Consider the following 25,360-nt stretch of genomic DNA (forward strand, 5'->3'; position numbering starts at 1 on the left):
GTCCTCATATTTCACCCTCTCCTGTAATACCTGTGTCATACCCATGGCATTATACACATCTGTGTCCTCATATGTTTTATGTGTTTTATATTGTTGGCAGTGGGTAGGTTTAGAGTAGGAGTGGAGTTAGTTGCTCCAAAATATAAAATATAAATAATCATAAAATCATGTCTACTTTGACAAATGCAAATAATTAAATGTGTGTTGGGAATCCGTGTGTGGATCACGGATGCTGACTGTCATTGACTTACACAGGCATCCCTTCCGTGAACCACACACAGAATTTTCGGCGATTCCGTGAAACTACCACAGATTTTCGAGTTAAGGGTCCGTGTTCATTTCACGGAAATCTGTGAGATTGGGTTGGCCCCTTTCTCCTGTTTAAGACGCTTGAACAAACGAACGATTTTGAAATAAATGATTGTGGTATCCGATTATAATAAACCTCAACCATGACTGTTGACATATGAAAAGTCCTCACGTCTCCTGCACAACCTGAATATGACATGTCATGAGAGCCGTTTTCGCTATCTTCGAGTGTCTTGTTTACCTGCAGTCTCAAGGATTCAGCTTCGTCAGTTCTGCCTGACAATGAATATGTTCAGACAGATGTAAATGTTAAGGGCGTGCATATAAATGATCCCCAACGCTTTCCGCCACGGTTGGGTTTATGTTGAGAAGCACTTTTTTTTCGAGGTGTTTTTGATTTACGAGATTTACCTCAGAAGGAGGAGGCAATGGTGTTTGAGACTCACAGTATGTGATGTCCATGTACTGAACTCTTATTATTTCACTAGTTTAATTAAATGTTTCATTCTAGGGCACCTTTAAAATTATGGATCACATGTTTTTGTTGCCAAATTGTTTTCGGACAGTTTTTGAATAACTGAAAAAATACGAATGTTTATATGCTTGACTTTTATTGATCACTGAGATAGCATTGAGGTCCCGTTCTTTGCGTGTTTTCGAAGCTTTGATTGTGTTTACAGTGTGCAATATAACATGAGTTCATGTTTTGTGTGTAAAAAACAGTATTTTTCACACAATTGACTTATCTGTACAGCGCTGTTTCCTCTGTCCTAAAAACGGCCTGATGATTTCCTCGTTCTATGAAGTCCCTCCTTCAGAAACACGTAACGAGTTCTGATTGGGCCAGCGCTTCCCGTGTTGTGATTGGACAGCAGCTTAGCGCACTTTGCCCGGAAAGGTCCCGCCTCTCACCATAACGGGGCGATGCAAGCGCTGAATGCGCGCTCTTCTCCACGTGGGAGAGCAGCGAGACCACGCCCCTATTTTGCGTGTTCTTGTGGGCGGAGCTTTAGTCAACAAACGGTTCTAGTGACGTCATCACAGCAGGAAGTGCAGCGGTGTAGACCAAACCGGCCGTTCGCTGTAGGCTTTGAAAGGGAACTTCTGTTAAATAAAATATCTCGCTTGGCATTGAACTTTGAGCTTTATAATTTTACAGGTATTATTTATGCTCTAACAGCAACATTACACACTAACTAAAGTAAGTTAGTGAGTAACTTAGCTCACTACGTTTTTCAAGTAGTTTGCCCAACACTACTGACTCATCAGTCAGAGCGGAAGTAAGGTTAAAAAAAAACGCAACTCAGGAAGTGAAATATTCACTTTAAATGTTTGCACTCATCTGTGACCCATCTTGTAAACTGAACATAAAGGACAAGAAGTGAGAGTCAGCCAGACTTACTTTTATATTGTCTTTTGGGAATTTCATATCACAAACCAAAACAGACAGGAATCATTTCCTAACATGGAGCTGAAGTTCACACTTGCTCTTTTTGGTAAGTTGCTTCACAGTGTTAACATGTGTGTGTGGTGAATATCTTTACGTTAAAGACAGTTCTGTCAGGAACACTATCATCAAAGATGATTGATTGACAATTAACATACAGTTTGGATTGGCGCCGGTACGGGTCTGTTCTGGGCCGCCTAGCATGGATAAAAGCAGAGAGAGCAGCAATAACCCCCTAAGGGTAAACAGAACAGAATCCACTTAATATATTGCAGATATCATTAATGTTGATATTTAAATGGACAAAATAATTTGGGAATTCAGTCAGAATACCAAATCCTGACTGGATGAGAGGAGGAGCTGGGGATGGAGGAGGGTAAATGGGTAAAAAATGGTAAAAAGCTCTGGAGAAACGCAATAGCAGCTGATAATACTAATGCTGTGATAGACATCGTACTATTCCTATATCTGACAGTTAGATGACGCAAGCTTAAATGACCTGCCCTGCCAGAAGTTCGACTTTAGTTAATAATAGTAAAATACACTATATGTAAGGAATAGTTGACAACAATCTGTTGAGTTATTAGAACATAATGTACAACTGAGGTGGTAATGTGGCTTCGACGGGAAGCGTCAAGAATAGCACCATTATTACCTCGCTAGAGAAATGTCATGAAGCTTTTAAGTTGCTAAAGTATTTCACTGATAAAATCATCAGAGCAGCACTGAAAACGTGTGTTGTTATACTGTATGTGTGTGAGAGAGAGTAGGAGAAAGAGAGTATGTGATGTAATTTTGTGGCAAAAACATATAGTTTCTTGTTTTTATCTTATTTTTTTACTATATTTATGTGCTTGGTCAGGGTTTGGTTCTTTCGCTGTTGTCGGCTGCAAAGACGTTTGAAATAACTGAGATCATTTGGGCGGCGTGATATGGGACTGTAATGCGGTCAGGACTGGAACTACTTTAGCCGTGCTTTCCCTGAAAATAATTAGACACTGTAGAAACGTCATCGACCAATCAGAATCCAGCATTCAACAGCCCGGTAGTATAAAACACTAGCCTAGACATCTAGACGCACCCTAGCGGCAGCAAATCTAATCTGCCGCGAGTGTCGTCTAGCAACTCTCAATACCCTTCTGAGCTGTATTCGCCTAACTCTGGACGGCCCAATCACATCGTGTATAGAGTCGGTGGGCGGGGCCATAATGACGACGGGCGAGTTGCGTTTGCGTGCTTCTAGTAAACACAGAAACTGGCGAACGGCGGTCTGTCGAATCAGCTTTGACCGCGACTCTGGAAGACTTGAGTTCAGCTTTTCTCTGAGAAAAGAACAATGAACGGCACTGAAGTCATTCTTAAAAAGAGAAGATGTGTTCGAGTTTAGCCGACCGGATACGGCGAATGTTTAATCAGTCAGCTCCGCTTCACCTTCGTTGCTCTGGTTGGTGTAGCGCTATCCTATCGCGTGCAGAGGGAGTTTGACAGACAGCCGTTTATCCGCCCCTCGGATTGAGCCGTCAATGGAGAGTTTCCAGACCAAACATCTTGATGTGGCTCCGGCTTGTCAGGCTAATAAAACACTATAATGCTGTAGCAAACCAGAAGAGTAGTGTGTGTCCTCTTTGTTGGCGTGCCGTGTTGTTCAGTTTACGTCAACAAGTGTAGATACCTTTAGAAATCATTAATATGTTGATTTGCTGATCAACACACTTTTATGATAGTTATCAGTGTTTAAAGCAGAAATGTATGTGGAAACTGCGGTGCACTTTATTTTTTAGGATTCTTTGATTAATGTAAAGCATCATTTAGCTGAAAAAGAAATATTTTGTAACAATATACATGTCTACATTTTATTCAATATTTTTCCAAATGTTCGAAATTGTACACAAAGGCAGATGATTCTACAGATCTTGCTTTTCTTTATCTTCAACAGGTCTTTTCCTGCTGTCTGTTGAGTCTCGTGAATGTGGCATTGGATACAAAAATTATAGAAACGACTGTGTTGGTAATGAGCACTATTTTGTCACTCAAAAGATGTAGTTTGTGTAACTGTAGTTTTTCTAATTTGTAATGATATTTCCTTTTTGATTCCTGCCTCCTTTACAGATGTAGATGAGTGTGAGAGGAATCTGTGTGGTGAAAACGCTCAGTGTTTCAATACATTTGGAAGTTACTACTGCATCTGTAATGACGGATTTAAATCAAATCCAGCCAATTTCACAGCAGCAACGAAAGGACAGTGTGTGGGTGAGAAAGGGGATTATTATGGGATAAAACAGTCACTACTTTGATTAAAATACTATAATTAATACCAACTGCTCCCTCCGACAGATATCAATGAGTGTTCAGAGAAGACGTTTGAATGTCCAGGGGATTATTATGGGATAAAACAGTCCACTACTGCACTGTAGACTTTTCTCTTGGCTCTCCCTGGCCATAGTGAATGTGCCTTACAGACACACAATACCAGCCAGAGAAAACTAACATTAAAGAGTTACTTCACCCAATGAAAATTACCCCACATTACTCATCCTCAAGTCACCTAGTTGTGTATCTTCTTTCAGACGGACACAATCTGAGTTATTTTAACAAATATCCTGACTCTTCCAAGCTTTATAATGGCAATGAATGGCTGTTTCTGTGTTGAAGACTACTATGATATGATTAAAATACTATAATTAATACCAACTGTTCCTCCAACAGATATCAATGAGTGTATAGAGAAGACATTTCCATGCCCAGGTAAAAGGGAGTGTGTGAACAGCCCTGGCTCCTACAGATGCTCGTGTCCTGAAGGATATCGTGGAAAAACCCCAGACTCCGCATGTGAAGGTGAGCGGCGACACTCGTATTGCTTATCATTCATTTGAGGATTAATCAAACTGAAGAGCATCAAGAAATTATGTTGGCTCTTTATATTTAGTGTCAGCTACTTAAAATGTTTTAATATACTGTGTAAACCCATAAATAGGCTTAGAATTTAATCATATATTTTTAATTTATTATAAAATTATCGCATAGTTCAAATATCCTTCCTATCGGGGCATTTTTGTAAGTTTTGTTGGCATGTTTGCCCCTGGCTGTTTTCTGACCCTGATTATACCATGGTTATCCATCTGATAAATTTAGCGTGTAATTTAACAGTGCGTTTCTATACAACTTTGCTGCATGCAGGTACGGTTCATTAATCATTTTAGGGTATGTTTATAAGCACGATGAACATGCTAAAGATGGAAACGGTTGTCTGTACAGACGACAACATTGTCAATGTTATTCCCGTTCACACGGATCCATAAAAACAGCTAAAAATGCTGTAGGCCAGGCCAAGAGATGGGGATGTCATTTTTTAAAGAAACACATATGACATAATTTGTCACGCGTCACTCGTAGATAACTGACAATGGGCAAAGAGGCGGGACGTGGGCGGAGCTGAGGTGATGACTAACAGATAGCAGACACCCACCTGTCACTCAAAGTGGCCACGCCCCTAATTGTGCAGAACTTTAAGGCTTTATATAATGTAAACAAATGAGTTATAAAAATAATTCACCCCCTCACAGATCTCATGAAGGGCAAAATCAGCCGTATAGACCAACACCACAGTTTGTACCAGACTGTAAACGTGTGTTTCTGCTGTAAATTTGGGCATTGGGCTCAATGAGAGTCTGCTGCTTCTGGAGCCGCTCTAGTGGCCAGTCGAGGGACTTGATCACTTCTGTATTGGCTTCAACAAAAACTATGAGATGTTGTTGCTTGTTTTTTTAATGCATATGATTTCATAAGCGATCGCTTGTTTCTGCTTCTTCATGTGTTTTGATCTGGAGATGCTGTACTCGTATCGGGGAAAGACTTCACTGTCATGTTAAAGTCTGTTTATGGTTAATGGTACAAGGTACACTTGTTGATTGTTTGAGCTGTGGTTTTTGGTTCATATACTTCTGTTGGTATGCCGTCATTTCATCATCAGAAATATTGAAAAATATATATTTTACAGTTATCCGAGGAGTTTCCACATGAAGCTCATCTCTTAATCTGTGAACTTGTGCTTGTGACTAAATGAAACCCTCATCTCTTTCTGTGTGTGTGTATGTGTGTGTGTGTGTGTGTGTGTGTGTGTGTGTGTGTGTGTGTGTGTGTGTGTGTGTGTGTGTGTGTGTGTGTGTGTGTGTGTGTGTGTGTGTGTGTGTGTGTGTGCGTGTGTGTGCGTGTGCGTGTTTTGCTGCAGATGTGGATGAGTGTTTGTCCTCAGTGTGTGGAGTTCACAGCAGTTGCACTAACACACATGGCAGTTTCCTATGCTCCTGTTCTCCAGGGTTTCAGAGACTTGAGAACGGCACCTGTGCAGGTGAGCGCCGCTGTGCTGCTAATGATACTGATGCTAGGTCAGGTCACATGCTATTGCAAATTACATGATGAAAATGTTAGTTAGTAATGTAATTGCATTACATGATGTATTCTGACTACTTTTAGATTACTTTTGTCCTGACTCATTCATCAAATTAATTTGAATACAACCTAAAACATGCTGGGTTGTTTGAACCAAAAAATGGACATTGGGTTACATTTTTGTATTCAAGTTTTAACCCAACAGTTGGGTTTGTCTAGCCTGACAAGCCAGACCCACATCAAGATGTTTGGTCTGGAAACTCTCCATTGACGGCTCAATCTGAGGGGCGGATAAACGGCTGTCTTTCAAACTCCCTCTGCACGCGATAGGATAGCGCTACACCAACCAGAGCAACGAAGGTGAAGCAGAGCTGACAGATTAAACATTCGCCGTATCCGGTCGGCTAAACTCAGAACACATCTTCCCTTTTTAAGAATGACTTCAGTGCCGTTCTTTGTTCTTTTCTCAGAGAAAAGCTTAAATGGACTGGACTGCATTTATATAGCGCTTTTATCCAAAGCGCTTTACATTTTTGCCTCACATTCACCCATTCATACACCGACGGCGATGTCAGCCATGTAAGGCGCCATCCAGCTCGTCGGGAGCAGCTGGGGTTAGGTGTCTTGCTCAAGGACACCTCGACACTTGGTCAAGTGGAACCGGGGATCGAACCACCAACCTTCTGGTTTGTAGACAATCTACATGAACCACTGAGCCACTGCCGCCCACAGCTTAACTCCAAGTCTTCCAGAGTCGCGGTCAAAGCTGATTCGACAGACCGCCGCCGTTCGCCAGTTTCTGTGTTTACTAGAAGCACGCAAATCGTCATTATGGCCCCGCCCACCGACTCTATACACGATGTGATTGGCCCAGCAAGAGTTAGGCGAATACAGCTCAGAAGGGAATTAAGAGTTGCTAGAAAACACTTGCGGCAGATTAGATTTGCTGCCGCTAGAGTGCGTCTAGATTTCTAGGCTAGGTACAAGGTACACTTGTTGATTGTTTGAGCTGTGGTTTTTGGTTCTTATACTTCTGTTGGTATGCCGTCATTTCATCTTCAGAAATATTGAACAAATATATAGATTTTACAGTTATTCGAAAAGTTTTCCAAAATATAAAATATCTTAAACTGTGTGTGAAGATGAACGGAGGTCTTACGGGTGTGGAACGACATTAGGGGGAGGAGTTGATGACAGACATTTCATTTTTGGCTGAACTAACCCTTTAAAGGTGCATTAAATGGTTGAAGTAAAATATCCAAAAACCACAAGGCCAGTGTTATATATTTTGTTCAGTTGAGTATTTATAACACCCTAAAGGTTTCCAGCTGTTTGTAAATCGTGAGAAAGTTGCTATTTTAACCAAGGAGCCGGGACGTGTGAGGGCGTGGCCTGTCGATTGACATCATATCTGCATTACTCTCGGTTTCTGGTTTTATTCCTGTAGTGTGAACAAGTGTCACAGCAGCCGCTGAGCGAACACACAGAGTAACGTCTGAACATCATCTCAACACACTCAGATGTGTCTGATAGGATAAACAGAGCTGTGTTACCTCACACTCATGACTGGAAAAGAGGAAATGGCGTCGTCGACTGTGGCATAATTAAAGTCCCGCTGCTCGCGAAGCGCGTGTTGTTCATCTCATTAACAATCGCTCCTCGACACTCAGTCCTGCTCTGCTTCACACTACACTACAGTAACGTTAATAATCACATCCATAAACATGATATCTGCCCGAGTCCTATCCCGATTCTTTCCCACCGGCTGTGAGGTGAAGTCCACATGTCCCAAGATGCTGAGCTCAAACTTGCTGTCATCAAACTGTGCCTTTGTTTTGAAAAGGCGACTTCAAGTGGACGGAAAAGTTACATAGTGCAGCTTTAATGAAGATAAGCAATAGGCTTTTTTAGAAAGGAAAATTGAAAAGATATTTGGGGACAATCAATGAGTCCTGCAATCAATAAAACGTAATATAATACACTTTGCGACTGACAGCCTCTCTCTCTCTCTCCTCTCTCTCTCTCTCTCTCTCTCTCTCTCTCTCTCTCTCTCTCTCTCTCTCTCTCTCTCTCTCTCTCTCAGACATCGATGAGTGTACAGTTGCAGATGTTTGCGGCACAAACGCCGACTGCTCCAATCATCCAGGCAGCTACAGCTGTAACTGTCACCAGGGTTACAGTAACTACGGCAACAACCAGTCAAAATGCATCGGAGCCTGCATTATGAGTGTGCTGATGTATCTGCTAGTGCACTGTTAAAATAAGTATTAGTTAATAATTATATTTTGTTCTTGTGCACAGAGATGGAGTATTTCTGTGTGTGAGTCTCATTGGTCGAAGACGACGTCTGGCTTCTGTGGCAATGTTTTCAATAAATCTCGAACAGATGAGGACAAATTATGAAACAAGCAAATAAAAAGAAGGTAAAACAAACATGTCTGTGTTCATAAATGCTTGACCGACAGATGCAGAGTTAAAGATGAAGACAGTCAGTATTGTGTGTGTGTGTGTGTGTGTGTGTGTGTGTGTGTGTGTGTGTGTGTGTGTGTGTGTGTGTGTGTGTGTGTGTGTGTGTGTGTGTGTGTGTGTGTGTGTGTGTGTGTACGGTCGGTTATTGGAATTAATTCGACTCAGTTGTATGATAGTATGTCCCAAAGCTCATCTATTCTTCTGCTACACTCAAAAGCTTCACAGAAAGAGAACATACTTTTAGGGCGAATTGGGACGCAGCGTCATCCACTAAAAATCAACAAAACTCCAGCTGAATGCTTCATCTCCCATTTCCTGAGTGTGTTTAGTCTGTTTCTCTCACTCTCACTCACACACACACACACACACACACACACACACACACACACACACACACACACACACACACACACACACACACGGTCCCTCAAGTCAAGTGAGTGATTTAATAATTATTTTAAATAAGTTGAAATCCTGTGTCTCTTTTCCTGACCTTTCCCATGACCCAGTAAACTCTCTGTGTGTGTGTGTGTGTGTGTGTGTGTGTGTGTGTGTGTGTGTGTGTGTGTGTGTGTGTGTGTGTGTGTGTGTGTAAAGGAAATATAACTTCAATCAGGGGACATAGAGAATGTGTGTGTGCTTAACCATATTTTAGGGACATTTAAATTGAAAGTAAATAACCAATAAGTTAAGATTTGATATGTATTAACCTTACGGATATTTAAAATATTATTGTGAGATTTAATGAATAATAGAAAGATCTTAGAAAACATCTAAAATTGTAATACTTATAAATGCTTTTTATATGTTTTAGTTTGGTCTCACGCGTAAATATCTGGCATTTAGGCGACAATACATTGTACGGGTGAAAATTATACATTTTTCTTTTATGCCAAAAATCATTAGGATATTAAGATCAGGTTCCATGAACATAATTAGTAAATGTCCTACCATTAATATATAATATCTGTGTTATAAGTAGTAGTAATATGCATTGCCAAGGACTTAATGTGGACATAAGAGATGTTCTCAATATTTAGATTCAGTTTTTCAAAGAGTTTGGCCAAATATTGCCTAACAAACCACACATCAATGGGAATATTATTTATTCAGCTTTGAGATTATCTCAATTTAAAAAACAAATTACCATTTTGACTGGCTTTGTGGTCCAGAGTCACATATATTTACATAAACCACTTAGGTATGCCAATGTGTGTTTGCATTGGTACAACCCCTGTTGTGCAACTCAGGACATGACGTCATCGACGCGAGTGTCAACAGCGGCCACCATTGTGTGTGTGTGTGTGTGTGTGCGTGTGTGTGTGTGTGTGTGTGTGTGTGTGTGTGTGTGTGTGTGTGTGTGTGTGTGTGTGTGTGTGTGTGTGTGTACGTGAAGAAATGAGTGTCTAAAACCCCCTTTTGCTCTGAGTCATTCCGACCACCGAAAGAAAAAGAAGAAAAAAAAAAAACCTGTCGGTGTGGTAAAAAAAGAAAAGTGAAATAATAGACACAATCACTGATTTACTGTTGCTTGTAGTTTAAGTTTTTTTTTTTAGAGGTTTTTAATCGAAAAACAAATAGAAAAAGACACTTTTTAAAGATATTTTGCTGTGTGAAAAAAGTGAACGGCTGCAAAAAAAAACAAAAAAGGCGCGCGTCTGACTTATGGCAAAAAGGAGCGAGGAGGACAGCTGCGCTCTCTCTCTCTCTCTCTCTCTCTCTCTCTCTCTCGCTCTCTCTCTCTCTCTCTCTCTCTCTCTCTCTCTCTCTCTCTCTCTCTCTCTGTGACATAAGCTATGAATAGCTGCTGACTTCTCGCACAGTACACACAGTAGCAGAGTGAAGGAGGAATATAACGGACGAGGCCAGTGGGGGGGGAAAGAAGAGGAATAGTGGAAACTTTCCGACCGCCTGGATTAAGAAAAATAGAGGCGAGGTGAAAGACGAGACAACCCGAGGAGGAATCATCTGGAAAACTGACTGGAAACTTTTGAGAAAAAAAAAGATTTAAAAAAAGCTTCTTATCGGATCAGTCGAGGCGACCATATTCACTAGAGGAGAGAGATTTCAATCCGCCTCAGGAGCTCCAGTGAAAGCGAAGGTGACGGGAATCTCCATCCGACTATTTACTGGAATACAGATTGGGAATTAACCTTAATTATCATAGCAGACTGGCGTCTGACAACACGGTTCCTAACATGGAGCTGAAGTGGGCACTTCTTCTTTTGGGTGAGTAGGTTATTTGGTGTGTGTGCTGATGGTGGACTGGTCATTTTAAGAGTTAGACAGACAAAAGGGTGTGTGTGTTTTAAACACAAGGACTCTTGTTCCCCATGAAACCAGACACACATATTCTTCACGGCACTGAATCATAATGAAAAGTCTCTTTCTTAGACACAACACAGACAGTAAGATAAGACTGATAAGAAACTACATCAAAACTGTCTGTGTGTGAAGATGGAATGTGGGATTTCATTCATTTAGATTTGTAGAGTAAAGTTGGCATGTTTATGGTGTTTTTATTGGTTAATGTACAAATTAGTATGATTCATGGAGATTTTTAAACTATGCCATTTCAATTAAATTTACATTCAAAGATTCAGCAAAATCTAAGATTTTCAATTTGTGACCCTGGACCACAAAATCAGTCATAAGAGTCATTTTGGTCTGTTAGGATAGGACAATATTTGGCTGAGATGCAACTATTTGAAAATCTGAGGGTGCAAAAAAATCAAATATTGAGGAAATCTCCTTTAAACTTCCTAATGAAGGCCTTAGCAATGCATATTACGACTAATAACACACATATTTACGGTAGGAAATTTACAAAATACCTAAATTGAACATGATCTTTACTTAATATCCTAATGATTTTTGGCATAAAACAAAAAAAATAAATAATTTTGACCCTTACAGTGACATACAAAGACTTGTGACTGGTTTTGTGCTCCAGGCACACACAATATAAAACATATTTTAAAGAATATATTATTAGATGTATCTCTCTCCATAATTACATTTAAGAGAAATACATTATGAAAATGTCAAATTTTACATGGAAATTTGGATTTTGATGAGATTATTTTATCTTCTAAATGTAGAATAATCAAACAGTGCATTAACAGATACTATATCCAGTGTACATTCACTGATGGGGCAAGGCGCGATATTGCAATTTTATCAATACATCCTTAGCATCATCTATTTCTTATTAGCTATGTTTTTAGTTGTATTTTTAATAAAAATGTGTATAAATGCACAACGTTTTGGAAAGGTCTTGTGGGGTAAACTGTCAGGCAAGTGGGAAAACTGTAAATTGGATTTCCAAAAGTACAACTTCAGCCCCCAGTACTTCCCCCATTGATCGATGACGACAGAATGTGGTACAGCAAAAGTTAACGCTTTCTCAATGTTTGGTCCCATGACGGGGCATCAGTTTCACAACCCCTTGTGTTTTTTTTCTTCAACATCCCACAACAGTGCTCTCTGACGGTGTAAACCTTGCGTAGGTGCCATACTTTCATTTGGCATGTCATCATGTGTCTGGGTCTGGGTTTGTGTGTACACATTTCACACTCTTAAAAATATAGGTTCCCTATTGGCATTGATGGTTTCATAAGTAACCTTTAACATCCATTCTTAGTCTTTATAGTGGAAAAAAGGTACTTTATACTAAGAAATTAATGGCTATTTTAGGATTCACTTTCCTTGATGGCACTGTCATGAATGCACATTTTTAAACCTTTATTTTAAGAGTGTGTAACCTAACATACCCACAAAGACTGCCAAAGCTCAAATGAACTCTCAACAGGAAAACCACTTTTAAAAAAACATACCAAAAAATGTATTAATATAAATATTTTTAATAGAATTGTACCTACAAGTAACCTAACCAAGAGGCTTGCCAAGTAGAGGTGTGAAAGCATCATAAATATACCATAACCACAGATGGTTGAGATGAATCTTCTACCACACGTACCACAGGAGTCAACGGCCCTACTGCAGATGGCACTGAATTCAATTTACATATAATCCTTTGGCAAACACTTTTATCCAAAGTGAGTGACTTACAAATGAGAACTAGTCCTACTTAGTCAAGCACAGTTTACGAAGCAAGGGTTCTTATTAATGGGTCAGGTGTTGATCTTCATTTGTTTCTTGAAAATGACTAAGGGTGCGTTCACACTTGTCATGTTTGGTTGGATTAAAACGAACCCTGGTGCGATTGCTCGTTTAGTGCGGTTCATTGAACATATGTGAACGCTGCCATCCGAACCCTGGTGCGCACCAAACAAGCGGACCGAGAGCGCTAAGGCTGCGTTCACACTTGTAGTTCGGTTAGTTTGGTTCGTTTGGTCCGGACCAAAAAACAAAAACAAAACATATAGTCCTGGTCCGATTAGCGTTCACACTGGCATTTTTAACAGCGAACCTAAAGTTACCGAACCAAAGGCTCAGGGAGACGGTCACAACCTGATTGGTCGGCTTATATGACGTAGGAGCTGCTTACCGAACATTCAAAACAACGCTGTGCCGGATTAAACGCCATCATTTTATGTGTGTACTTATGGCATTATTTTACCATCTGAGAACTCATGAAGAGCTCATAAAATGTTCAAAACATTCAAAACAGCAGCAGGATTTCCTCCGTTGTGCAGAAAAGAGACGGCCGTCCTGTCGTCTGTACCTGCTAATGGGCAGTACAGGTCCTCTGATGAGAAGAACCAGGTCTGCTTTTTGTGCGTTTTTTCTAGCATTTTCGAAAAATGCTTGTTGGACCAAATATTGATTAGGCACCTCCTCGTTTCTCCACGTTTGCCCTCTAACGTTAACGTTATTCATTTTGGATACACCGATCTTTCCGCATCGTCAAATCAAACCGCACCAGAGTTCGTTTGGAAGCGGACCGAGACCCATCTTTTTAGCGCTCGGTCCGCTTGTTTGGTGCGCACCAGGGTTCGGATGGCAGCGTTCACATATGATCAAATGAACTGCACTAAACAAGCAATCGCATCGGAGTTCGTTTTAATCGAACCAAACATGACAAGTGTGAACGCACCCCAAAAAGATGGGTCTCGATCCGCTTCCAAACGAACTCTGGTGCGGTTCGACTGATATATGAACGCAACACGGACCAAAGACATGTAAACGGACCAAAAACAGGACGAGATGTCACAAGATGCGACGCATAATGCAGCTGATTGGACGACGCGGAAAGATCGGTGTATCCAGAATGAGTAACGTTAACGTTAGAGGGCAAACGTAGAGCAACGAGGAAGAGCCTCATCAATACTTGGTCCAACGAGCATGTTTCGAAAATGCTAGAAGAAACGCACAAAAAGCAGACCTGGCTCTTCTCATCAGAGGACCTGTGCTGCCCATTAGCAGGTACAGACGACAGAACGGCCGTCTCTTTTCTGCACTACGGAGGAAATCCTGCTGCTGTTTTGAATGTTTTGAACATTTAATGAGCTCTTCATGAGTTCTCAGATGGTAAAATAATGCCATATGTACACACATAAAATGATGGCGTTTAATCCGCACACAGCGTTGTTTTGAAGTTTCGGTAAGCAGCTCCTACGTCATATAAGCCGACCAATCAGGTTGTGAGCGTCTCCCTGTGCCTTTGGTTCGGTAACTTTAGGTTTGCTGTTAAAAATGCCAGTGTGAATGCTAAGCGGACCAGGACTATATGTTTTGTTTTTGTTTTTTGGTCCGGACCAAACGAACCAAACTAACCGAACTACAAGTGTGAACGCACCCTGAGACTCTTGGGTTGAGATTGGTCATTCCACTAACAGGGAAGCAGTCAGGTGAATGTCCGTTTAGTAAACTTTTGATCAGATTATTCTACGTTATATTCTAAATGTACATTAACATATACTATTTCCGGTGTACATTATACATTAACAGATGGGGCAAGGCACGATTTAGCAATTTAACAAATCTAAAGCGTCTCACACCATCAATTATTTCTTATTAGCACATTTTTTTGTTGTATTATTAATTGAAATGAAGGAATATAAGTGCATTAGGGTTTGTAAAGAGCTGGTTGGGTAACTTGTAAATTGGATTTCCAAAAGCTCAGTAATTCCCATTGATCAACGACGTCAGAATGTGGTACAGCAACAGTTAACGCTTTCTCAATGTTTGGTTCCATGACGGGGCATCAGTTTCACAAATCTTTGTGCTTTCTTCACACCATCCAACAGAAGTGCTATCTTACGCAGTATCCTTGCATAGGCTCTTATCGTCTGTATCATTTTTCATCGTCTTTATCAGTCGACTTTATCTGTTTCTTGAAAAATGACTAAAGACTTTTGTGTTGAGTTCAGCAGGTTATTCCTCTAGCTGGGAACAGTCCAGGGGAAGGCCTGTGAAAAAGTGATCTTATTGTGATTTTTATAAGTGATTTTGTGCACATCAAGGCGCTGTTCACTTGCAGAATACAAACTTCTGGAGGGCATGTAGGTCTGGAGTAGTGAGTTTTTAGGTACAGGGGTGTAGATCCAGTGGTCGTTCTATTGGCAAACGTCAGTGCCTTGAATTTGATGCGAGAAGTTTATGAAGAGTGGTGTGAAGTGCACTCTCTTCACCTTGATAAAGACCATTTTTCTGGATTCTGGATCTGTTGCAAAGGTTTGACAGTGCATGATGGAAGGCCTGCCAAGAGAGCATTAAATAGTCCAGTCTAGGTAGAACAGGAGCTTAGGCGAAGTGTTGTGTAGCTCTGATAGGAAGGGCCTGATCCCCCTGATGTTGTAAAAAAACATATCCACAGGATCGGGTACAGCACCATTTGTAATAAATCACCACCAACAGTCAAACTGAAACCCAGGTATAAAAGTGAAGGCAGAAAGCCGCTCTGTGACCTATGTCAAAGCAGCTACGTCATTAGGGTTTCAGTGTTTTTTATTTGATTTGACACTGACATAAAGTTAACATAACTATTGCATTACCCAAAAAATATGAAATGCATGACTTGAGTGTGAGTGCTTGGTGGAAAGTTGTGCGTTGCATTTTCCGTGTTCATCAAAAAAACAAACAGCAGAACTGAAAATGGTGTGAAGTGCGTGTGCTCTCGTCCTGCAGACGTACAGATTATTCGGAGAGTTTTAAGCAGAGATGCTCATTTAATTCGTAGAAACTCTTGACACATCAGCCACAGTGCTCACAGCAGATCGTCCAGGACATCTTCAACACATCTGTGGTTTCCTGAACACTCACATTTATTTAGGGTTGTTTCTATGAGTGCAATGAGTGTTATGTTTTTATGTGTGAAAGTGTACTGTTTGTATGCATGTGGTGTTCATTTTAACCCTGTGTCAAATGTACTTTTTAGCTTGTATCAAATTATTCAAGCTTGACCAAACATTTTCAGTAAATCATCAAGATCTCTGTTCATTCTCAGTAAGAGCTTCTAGAGATAAAGTCTATCTGGTTAGTACCGCGTGAAGCTGATAATGCAAATAAGGCTTTGGTGGGATCAGGGCCGTTTCTAGCCTTTCTGGCACCCTAGGCAAGATTCATATGTTGCAATGAAGCCGAAGCCTTGCGCCAGTTTCATATAACTTATGTTTTAAAGGTTAATCACATATTTTTTTAGGGGGGGGCTGAGGCATAAGTTCATAAAAAAGGGCCTAGTGATGCCCATGGTTATGACAGTATTAGCCTACTTGATCAATTTACACTAAACAGCTATCTCTGATGTAAACATTATTTTATTCAAATTAACTATGCTATAATGTTCTGCACCTGAAATGAGCATGGCGTGTGGTCCGTCCAGTACTAATACTCAGTGTAATGTTTTGCTCAACGTTATGATAGAGAGACCAGCTTAGTAGAGAACAAGTAACCAATGAGTAGGCTAACATACCTGTATATTTCGCTTTCTTTTTTATATTTCCTCTTTTTTCTTTTTACGCTACTGAGCCCCTGATGGCTTTGACCTTTTCATGATAATGAAACTAAAGCACGCTGTAACGAGTAGAAATATAGTGTGGCCCCTTTAAGAGTTGCGCGCGCTCCCTGCAATCGAAGTCTGCATTTTGTGTATGTGCGCACTCGATGCGAGTCGATGTTTACTCACGCGACGATAAGCACAGCACAGACATTTGAAGCAGTTTTACTTACCGGCTGCTTCCAGGACCGAACCTTTATTGCTGGGACCGCTCTATAACGACGTCTGGATCTGCAGCTTAGTGTGTTTATGGGCGTTCATTTCCTCTCTCGCTCTAGTCACGCGCGCGCGCACCCTACCGGGAGAAGAGCCCGTACGGCCCATACAAGGACCTTCTGCTCTATTAACGTCAAGTCGACCCATACTCGAAAAAAACTCTCCGAAACTTGTGAGAAACCAGAAGGAGTATTTTTAACACAGAAATACTCCATCAAACGTCCAACATTAGTTTTTGAAACTTTGTCCATGTTTAGGATGGGAATCCAAGTCTTTAACAGTGTAAAGCTCAGTATGCATGAAACAGCATTTCACCCCCCCTTTAAAACGTATCGTTGTCTTGACGAGCAGATTCCCGCTCTTTGCTAGTGGGCCAGGGGCAGGACATGGCCTGCACGTCTCCATCAAAACAGCTGCCTATAGACGCCTGTCTGTAAATAATGCTGGGAAAATCTACACCATCGGCCGAAAAAACGCAAATATCGGCCCCATATATCGATCACTAGTAAGAGAATGTCTTTCTGTTGACTTCTGTATGCCAAAACACACACACAAACACAGCAGAACTAGTGTAGTCCAGCTCCGATTCACACACAAACACAGCAGGACTAGTGTAGTCCAGCTCCGATTCACACACAAACACAGCAGGACTAGTGTAGTCCGGCTCCGATTCACACACAAACACAGCAGGACTAGTGTAGTCCGGCTCCGATTCACACACAAACACAGCAGGACTAGTGTAGTCCGGCTCCGATTCACAAACAAACACAGCAGGACTAGTGTAGTCCGGCTCCGATTCACACACAAACACAGCAGGACTAGTGTAGTCCGGCTCCGATTCACACACAAACACAGCAGGACTAGTGTAGTCCGGCTCCGATTCACAAACAAACACAGCAGGACTAGTGTAGTCCGGCTCCGATTCACACACAAACACAGCAGGACTAGTGTAGTCCGGCTCCGATTCACACACAAACACAGCAGGACTAGTGTAGTCCAGCTCCGATTCACACACAAACACAGCAGGACTAGTGTAGTCCGGCTCCGATTCACACACAAACACAGCAGGACTAGTGTAGTCCAGCTCCGATTCACACACAAACACAGCAGGACTAGTGTAATCCGGCTCCGATTCACAAACAAACACAGCAGGACTAGTGTAGTCCGGCTCCGATTCACACACAAACACAGCAGGACTAGTGTAATCCAGCTCCGATTCACAAACAAACACAGCAGGACTAGTGTAGTCCGGCTCCGATTCACACACAAACACAGCAGGACTAGTGTAGTCCGGCTCCGATTCACACACAAACACAGCAGGACTAGTGTAGTCCAGCTCCGATTCACACACAAACACAGCAGGACTAGTGTAGTCCGGCTCCGATTCACAAACAAACACAGCAGGACTAGTGTAGTCCGGCTCCGATTCACACACAAACACAGCAGGACTAGTGTAGTCCGGCTCCGATTCACACACAAACACAGCAGGACTAGTGTAGTCCAGCTCCGATTCACACACAAACACAGCAGGACTAGTGTAGTCCGGCTCCGATTCACAAACAAACACAGCAGGACTAGTGTAGTCCGGCTCCGATTCACACACAAACACAGCAGGACTAGTGTAGTCCGGCTCCGATTCACAAACAAACACAGCAGGACTAGTGTGGTCCGGCTCCGATTCACACACAAACACAGCAGGACTAGTGTAGTCCGGCTCCGATTCACACACAAACACAGCAGGACTAGTGTAGTCCGGCTCCGATTCACACACAAACACAGCAGGACTAGTGTAGTCCGGCTCCGATTCACACACAAACACAGCAGGACTAGTGTGGTCCGGCTCCGATTCACACACAAACACAGCAGGACTAGTGTAGTCCGGCTCCGATTCACACACAAACACAGCAGGATTAGTGTAGTCCGGCTCCGATTCACACACAAACACAGCAGGATTAGTGTAGTCCGGCTCCGATTCACACACAAACACAGCAGGATTAGTGTAGTCCGGCTCCGATTCACACACAAACACAGCAGGACTAGTGTAGTCCGGCTCCGATTCACACACAAACACAGCAGGACTAGTGTAGTCCGGCTCCGATTCACACACAAACACAGCAGGACTAGTGTAGTCCGGCTCCGATTCACACACAAACACAGCAGGACTAGTGTAGTCCGGCTCCGATTCACACACAAACACAGCAGGACTAGTGTAGTCCGGCTCCGATTCACACACAAACACAGCAGGACTAGTGTAGTCCGGCTCCGATTCACACACAAACACAGCAGGACTAGTGTAGTCCGGCTCCGATTCACACACAAACACAGCAGGACTAGTGTAGTCCGGCTCCGATTCACACACAAACACAGCAGGACTAGTGTAGTCCGGCTCCGATTCACAAACAAACACAGCAGGACTAGTGTGGTCCGGCTCCGATTCACACACAAACACAGCAGGACTAGTGTAGTCCGGCTCCGATTCACACACAAACACAGCAGGACTAGTGTAGTCCGGCTCCGATTCACACACAAACACAGCAGGACTAGTGTAGTCCAGCTCCGATTCACACACAAACACAGCAGGACTAGTGTGGTCCGGCTCCGATTCACACACAAACACAGCAGGACTAGTGTGGTCCGGCTCCGATTCACACACAAACACAGCAGGATTAGTGTAGTCCGGCTCCGATTCACACACAAACACAGCAGGACTAGTGTGGTCCGGCTCCGATTCACACACAAACACAGCAGGACTAGTGTGGTCCGGCTCCGATTCACACACAAACACAGCAGGATTAGTGTAGTCCGGCTCCGATTCACACACAAACACAGCAGGACTAGTGTAGTCCGGCTCCGATTCCCAAACACAACTTTGATGAGTAGGTTGTTTTTAATCAATCAACTTCTGTCCAACCAGTGTAGATCGATTCAAATGAGGCATCGGTTTGACTCAGACTGGGAAATCTGTCACTGAATCAACAAAATGAAACGTTTTTTTAGCAGCAGAGAGTCTCGCTTGGAGGTGTCTGTATTGTTAAATTTGCATATTTTGATGTGATATGATAAAGTAACATCCAGATAATTACCTACATAATACATTATAATCAACCTTGTTGCTTAAAGCAAGCAATTCTGCCCTACGTGACTGGAACTTCTTTAAGTTTAATTTCACCTGACAGAAGAGTTTTTCATATGTATTTATGGATATATTTATGAATGTACAAAGATGATTCTACAGATCTTGCTTTTCTTTATCTTCAACAGGTCTTTTCCTGCTGTCTGTCGAGTCTCGTGAATGTGACCTTGGATACAAAAATGGTAGAAACGGCTGTGTTGGTAATGAGCACTATTTTGTCACTCAAAAGATGTAGTTTGTGTAACTGTAGTTTTTCTAATTTGTAATGATATTTCCTTTTTGATTCCTGCCTCCTTTACAGATGATGATGAGTGTGAGAGGAATCTGTGTGGTGAAAACGCTCAGTGTTTCAATACAGTTGGAAGTTACTACTGCATCTGTAAAGACGGATTTAAATCAAATCCAGCCAATTTCACAGCAGCAACGAAAGGACAGTGTGTGGGTGAGAAAGGGGATTATTATGGGATAAAACAGTCCACTACTTTGATTAAAATACTATAATTAATACCAACTGCTTCCTCCGACAGATATCAATGAGTGTTCAGAGGGGACATTTCCATGCTCAGGTAACAGGAAGTGTGAGAACAGCCCTGGCTCCTACAGATGCTTGTGTCCTGAAGGATATCGTGAAAAAACCCCAGACTCCGCATGTGAAGGTGAGCGGCGACACTCGTATTGCTTAGGGCTGCACGATTTGGTGAAAATATATAATTGCGATTATTCTGGGTAAAATTGCGATTGCGATTTAAAATGCCATTATTGTTATTATAATTTTTTACACATGAAAAGTGTGTGTATATAACATTTTGTGTTTTTATATTAATGTGACTAATAATAATAATTATGATTATTATTACTGCTAAAAAAATTTTTTTTAAATAAGAAATATTACCATTACAATAACATTTTCATAATTACAAATAAAAAAAAGAGTACGTCAGAATAAATATAACAATATAATACTAATAATTATTATTATTTTTGTAATATTTTACAGAAAACGTATTTTACAAAAGAAAAAAAAACTGCTGGGTTACCTATTAATATGCAGACAGCCTATGACTAAAAAAAATTAGAAAGGTCTAAGCCTAAGGAGTTATTCTTACAGTCTGTCTTTAATATGAAATATGAACCTCTTGTGCATCCACTGTGGGGGAAAAAACTCCTGTGCATTGAAGAAAAACATGGATTGTCCAATAAATTTATAATTTTTTATTATAAGTTTATTACGTTTTAAAATGTATTAAGCATTATTTTCTTATTATTGATTACCCAAACGTTTTTGAAAGCCAGAGGGCGCCCTCGAGCGGAAACCGCCACATTCGCCCCAGAGAAGTAATTGACGTTAGTTTTCAGGAAACCCCTGATGTGAAGCTAACGCTGTAAACAGAAGATAGAGACGCTTTGATTAAACATGACGACAATAAACACGACTGCAGCTAAATATGGTGTATTTGAGTTCTTCAAGCCATCTGGGGTATTTTCATAATAATAAAGTGTATTATAATGCAGTGCTGATTGACATAGAGTACTATAAAATAACGCATCGTCTGCCTCACTCTGATGAGAAGCCACATCAGCTCACACACACTCGACTGACGATATGAAGTGAGTTAAACATGTTATTAAACGTCTTTAGTTGAACAGGTTTATGAACGCTTCACTAGTTTGTGAAAATGTTTGACTCCTGTTGCTTTTTTAAACGCACGTTATAAGCGACTCAAACTCGCAGTCTTTCAGACGGAGCAGCGTTTATCACAGAGCCGCTCTTCGCTAACACACTGGGCATTTATTTATTTAATTAAAATCGCATCCTTTGAGCTTTCATAATCGCACACGAGCCAAATCGCGATTGCGGTTCGATTTCGATTAATCGTGCAGCCCTAGTATTGCTTATCATTCATTCAGTGTCAGAAATCACCTTTTTTATTAAGAGTAAATATGTGCCTTCCAGAATTTTTTTTGTTGGCTTTTATTATTTTTCCCCTTTATGGGACATTTATGGTGTTATTTAAAGGTGTCATGAAGTGGCTTTTTGTATTTTTTATACTGTTGTCTGAGGTCAACTAATGATGTTCGTGTGGTTTTTACATTCAAAAACATCATAACTACTCAGCAATAGGCTATTTTCTACACTGGTTTTGAGGCTCTCTCCTGAACGCTGGGTTTTGATGGGTGTGTCACTGGAGACTTGGAAGTAAACGCCCACGGCTAGGATTGGATAAGATTTGCATATTTAATGAGCTTCAGCTCCCCGGTCAGTTCTCATGAGGGATTGATTTAAGAGCGGCACCAGAATGATTCTCTCGACCACAGGGCTCGTAAACGTCTTTATTTATTTCACCCTCTCCTGCAATACCTGTGTCCTACCCATGTCATTATACACATTTGTGTCCTCATATTTCACAAAAGTATGCCCACACACACACACACACACACACACACACACACAACACATATATGTATATGCATGCACCCAGATCAAGAAAGGAATAACTATTTGAGATTCATTGGCCTGCCGACAGGCGTAAGTTTTGGTAGCCTGTCTGGAAAACACACAGCCCCGGGACTATTATTATTACATATAAAAAAGATGTTTTGCTCACATAAGTGTGTTGCACCATTCCTGTCGGATTCAATATAGAAGCACAGCATTGTGTCTGCAAATCCAGCACTTGAGACTTGTTTACAAACGATTCTGCTGTGAAATGAAGCGAAACGTTCTTCCCCACGTGAGCTGGAACTTCATTAAAAATAAATGAAGTATCACACATTTCTAATATAAGGTTTTGAAGGAAGCTCATGCAGTGACTGTGTTCTTCTACTATATCTTGCTATCTCCTTCGGCAGGTTATTGCTGTTGGCTAGCGTGATGCGATGATTCAGTGGGCGGGGCTACTGAATTAGATGAGTCAGTGGGCGGGGCTACTGAACTACACGTGCTTATTATTCGGTAGAGGCGGCGTTTCGTCAGTCGATGACGTCAGGATGAAGCACACGATCGTTTTCTGGGCCTGGTGTCTATAAAAGCTTTTCTTTGACTAACAAGGAAGTTTTCAGCTCTGAAACGTACAGGATAATCTTATATTACCATGACCTTTAATATATCAAAAGCTCAAGGGAAAGCTGATTTCTCAATTCATCACCCCTTTAATTGAAATAATGTTAAATCAATGTTAATGTGTCAACAAATGTAGAAAAAAGTAAATTATCAAGTACTTTCTGCAGTTATTTTTTTAGTTAACTAACAAACTAGTTAAGTGAACTAGACTAACTAAGCCAGTCTGGTCTCATTGGAAAAACGTAGCTGTGGCAACGTTTTTGCAAACCTCAAAATACGTACCAATAGATACATATCGCGACAGTTTCAAAGTGAAATGTCCACTGGGCGGCGCTAAAAGCTTTGTTTTTTTCCGGAACAGATGTGCGTGAATCTTAGCCTGACAAGACAGACCCACATCAAGATGTTTGGTCTGGAAACTCCCCATTGACGGCTCAATCCGAGGGGCGGATAAACGGCTGTCTGTCAAACTCCCTCTGCACGCGATAGGATAGCGCTACAACCAACCAGAGCAACGAAGGTGAAGGAGAGGTCGCTGACAGATTAAACATTCGCCGTATCCGGTCGGCTAAACTCGAACACATCTTCAAAACTGATTTGAAAGACCGCCGTTCGCCAGTTTCTGTGTTTACTAGAAGCACGCAAACGCAACTCAGCCGTCGTCATTATAGCCCCGCCCGTCGACTCTATACACGATGTGATTGGCCCGTCCAGATTGTAAGGAATACAGCTCAGAAGGGTATTGAGAGTTCCTAGACGACACTTGCGGGCAGATTAAATTTGCTGCTGCTAGGGTGCGTCTAGATTTCTAGGCTACGTGAATCTGGTTATGTTGGTTTTTTAACGTAAACACACACTAAACCCTAAACCTACCTGATAGTGTTAACAAATGCAAATGTGACAGAAATAAGATTATATCCGTGTCATTTTAGCTTGTGTTCTGAGCTCGTCTTTGAGCTCTTTTATCGTGACCTGTTTTTCACGGGATTCGTTCCCGAGCTTTCAGCATGGCAAGGTCAAATCTGTACCAGCTGAGCTATCGAGCTTAATAGATCAGAAAATCTGAACATATGGAGCTGGTTTAGTGACGCAAACTCCAAAATGTATTCATTTACTAATCATGGACTATGGTAAAAAAAAAAAGAGAAAACGATAAAAAATGCTGTTTTACTGCCTCTAGTGTTCATTTCACTTTAAAACTGTCACAATATGTACCTATTGGTACGTATTTTGTGGTTTGCAAAAACGTTGCCACAGCTTCGTTTTGCCAATGAGACCAGGCTGAACGAAGCATTTGTCAGCACAACACACTATTCCTATTCCACTTTATTTGGTTGTGTTTTTAAAGGGGGGGTGAAACACTCAGTTTCAGTCAGTGTCATGTCAATCTTGAGTACCTATAGAGTAGCATTGCATCCTGCATATCTCCGAAAAGTCTTTATTTTTTTAATAATTATATAAGAAAGATGCGCTGTTCCGAGTCTTTCCGAAAAAAGCCGAGCGGGTGGGGGCGTGTCATGTGGGCGGAGCTAAATAATGACGTGTGCGCGCCGCTGCTATTGTGTTGAGTCGAGTGCGTCGTAAAGCTGTGTCACCCCTAACAGCGGGAAAAACTTTATTCAAAATAAAAATATGGCTTTTAATCAGATACAGCCATACATCTATGATCCGGAATCAGACCCAGAGGCTGAAGTTGAACAGGAGCAGCAGCAAAAACGACTAGAGCAGGACGTCTCTATGTGGGACAAGTTATACACTAACTATATAATATGCTTAGCGGCTTGTGTTATTTACATATTTATACTTGAATTATATCGTCGTATTTTTGTCTTTGAAGGTGTACATGTGGGAAGTGCAGTTGTGCACGTGTGTGTGTGTGTTTACGCGGTTTGTGTAGACGTTAGTAAGCGGACTGGTTTTGCACGGCAGGCTAAGTTAGTGTTTACATAGAAAGACACGGAATAGTAGCGCATTTGAATGAAGAAGCGCGCTTATTTAGTTCAACATATTTCCCCACTCTTTGTGTATTGTTGTTTGGAGTGCTTTTACAATACACAAACATAAAGTTACACATATAGTGGCCAGCTAAACAAATGTACACGCACTACACATCGCATGCTCCATTGATCAATTAACTATACGTGATCATGTTTGGGCTACTTGATGAGCATAGGCAAAAACACAGACATTTGAAGCAGTCTCACTCACCGCCCGCGGTTCTATCGTTGGGACCTTTATCGTTGGGACTGCTCCATCATTCAGCATTAGGCGATCGGGAAAATCCGGCGTCGAGCTGGGCCTTGTTTATGAAACAGTCGGCACCGAAATGCAGCGAACAGATATAAACATTCGCGCAACTCAGTTGCTGATCCGGAA

General features: G+C 41.4%; 1 protein-coding gene across 1 annotated transcript in view; it reads left to right on the forward strand.

The window, feature by feature from the left end:
- Window positions 1-1,665: 1,665 nt before the first annotated feature.
- Window positions 1,666-25,360, forward strand: part of LOC137073664 (adhesion G protein-coupled receptor E5-like) — a 33,651-nt gene continuing 9,956 nt past the window's right edge. The window contains exons 1-8 of the mRNA XM_067442371.1: window positions 1,666-1,805; window positions 3,693-3,764; window positions 3,866-4,006; window positions 4,463-4,591; window positions 5,985-6,104; window positions 8,229-8,402; window positions 20,225-20,365; window positions 20,451-20,579. Coding sequence (XP_067298472.1) covers window positions 1,775-1,805; window positions 3,693-3,764; window positions 3,866-4,006; window positions 4,463-4,591; window positions 5,985-6,104; window positions 8,229-8,402; window positions 20,225-20,365; window positions 20,451-20,579 — 937 coding nt within the window. The 5' untranslated portion in view covers window positions 1,666-1,774. The remainder of the gene's footprint in view (window positions 1,806-3,692; window positions 3,765-3,865; window positions 4,007-4,462; window positions 4,592-5,984; window positions 6,105-8,228; window positions 8,403-20,224; window positions 20,366-20,450; window positions 20,580-25,360) is intronic.

This window comes from Pseudorasbora parva, chromosome 4, assembly GCF_024679245.1.
Source record: "Pseudorasbora parva isolate DD20220531a chromosome 4, ASM2467924v1, whole genome shotgun sequence".
NCBI lineage: Eukaryota > Metazoa > Chordata > Actinopteri > Cypriniformes > Gobionidae > Pseudorasbora > Pseudorasbora parva.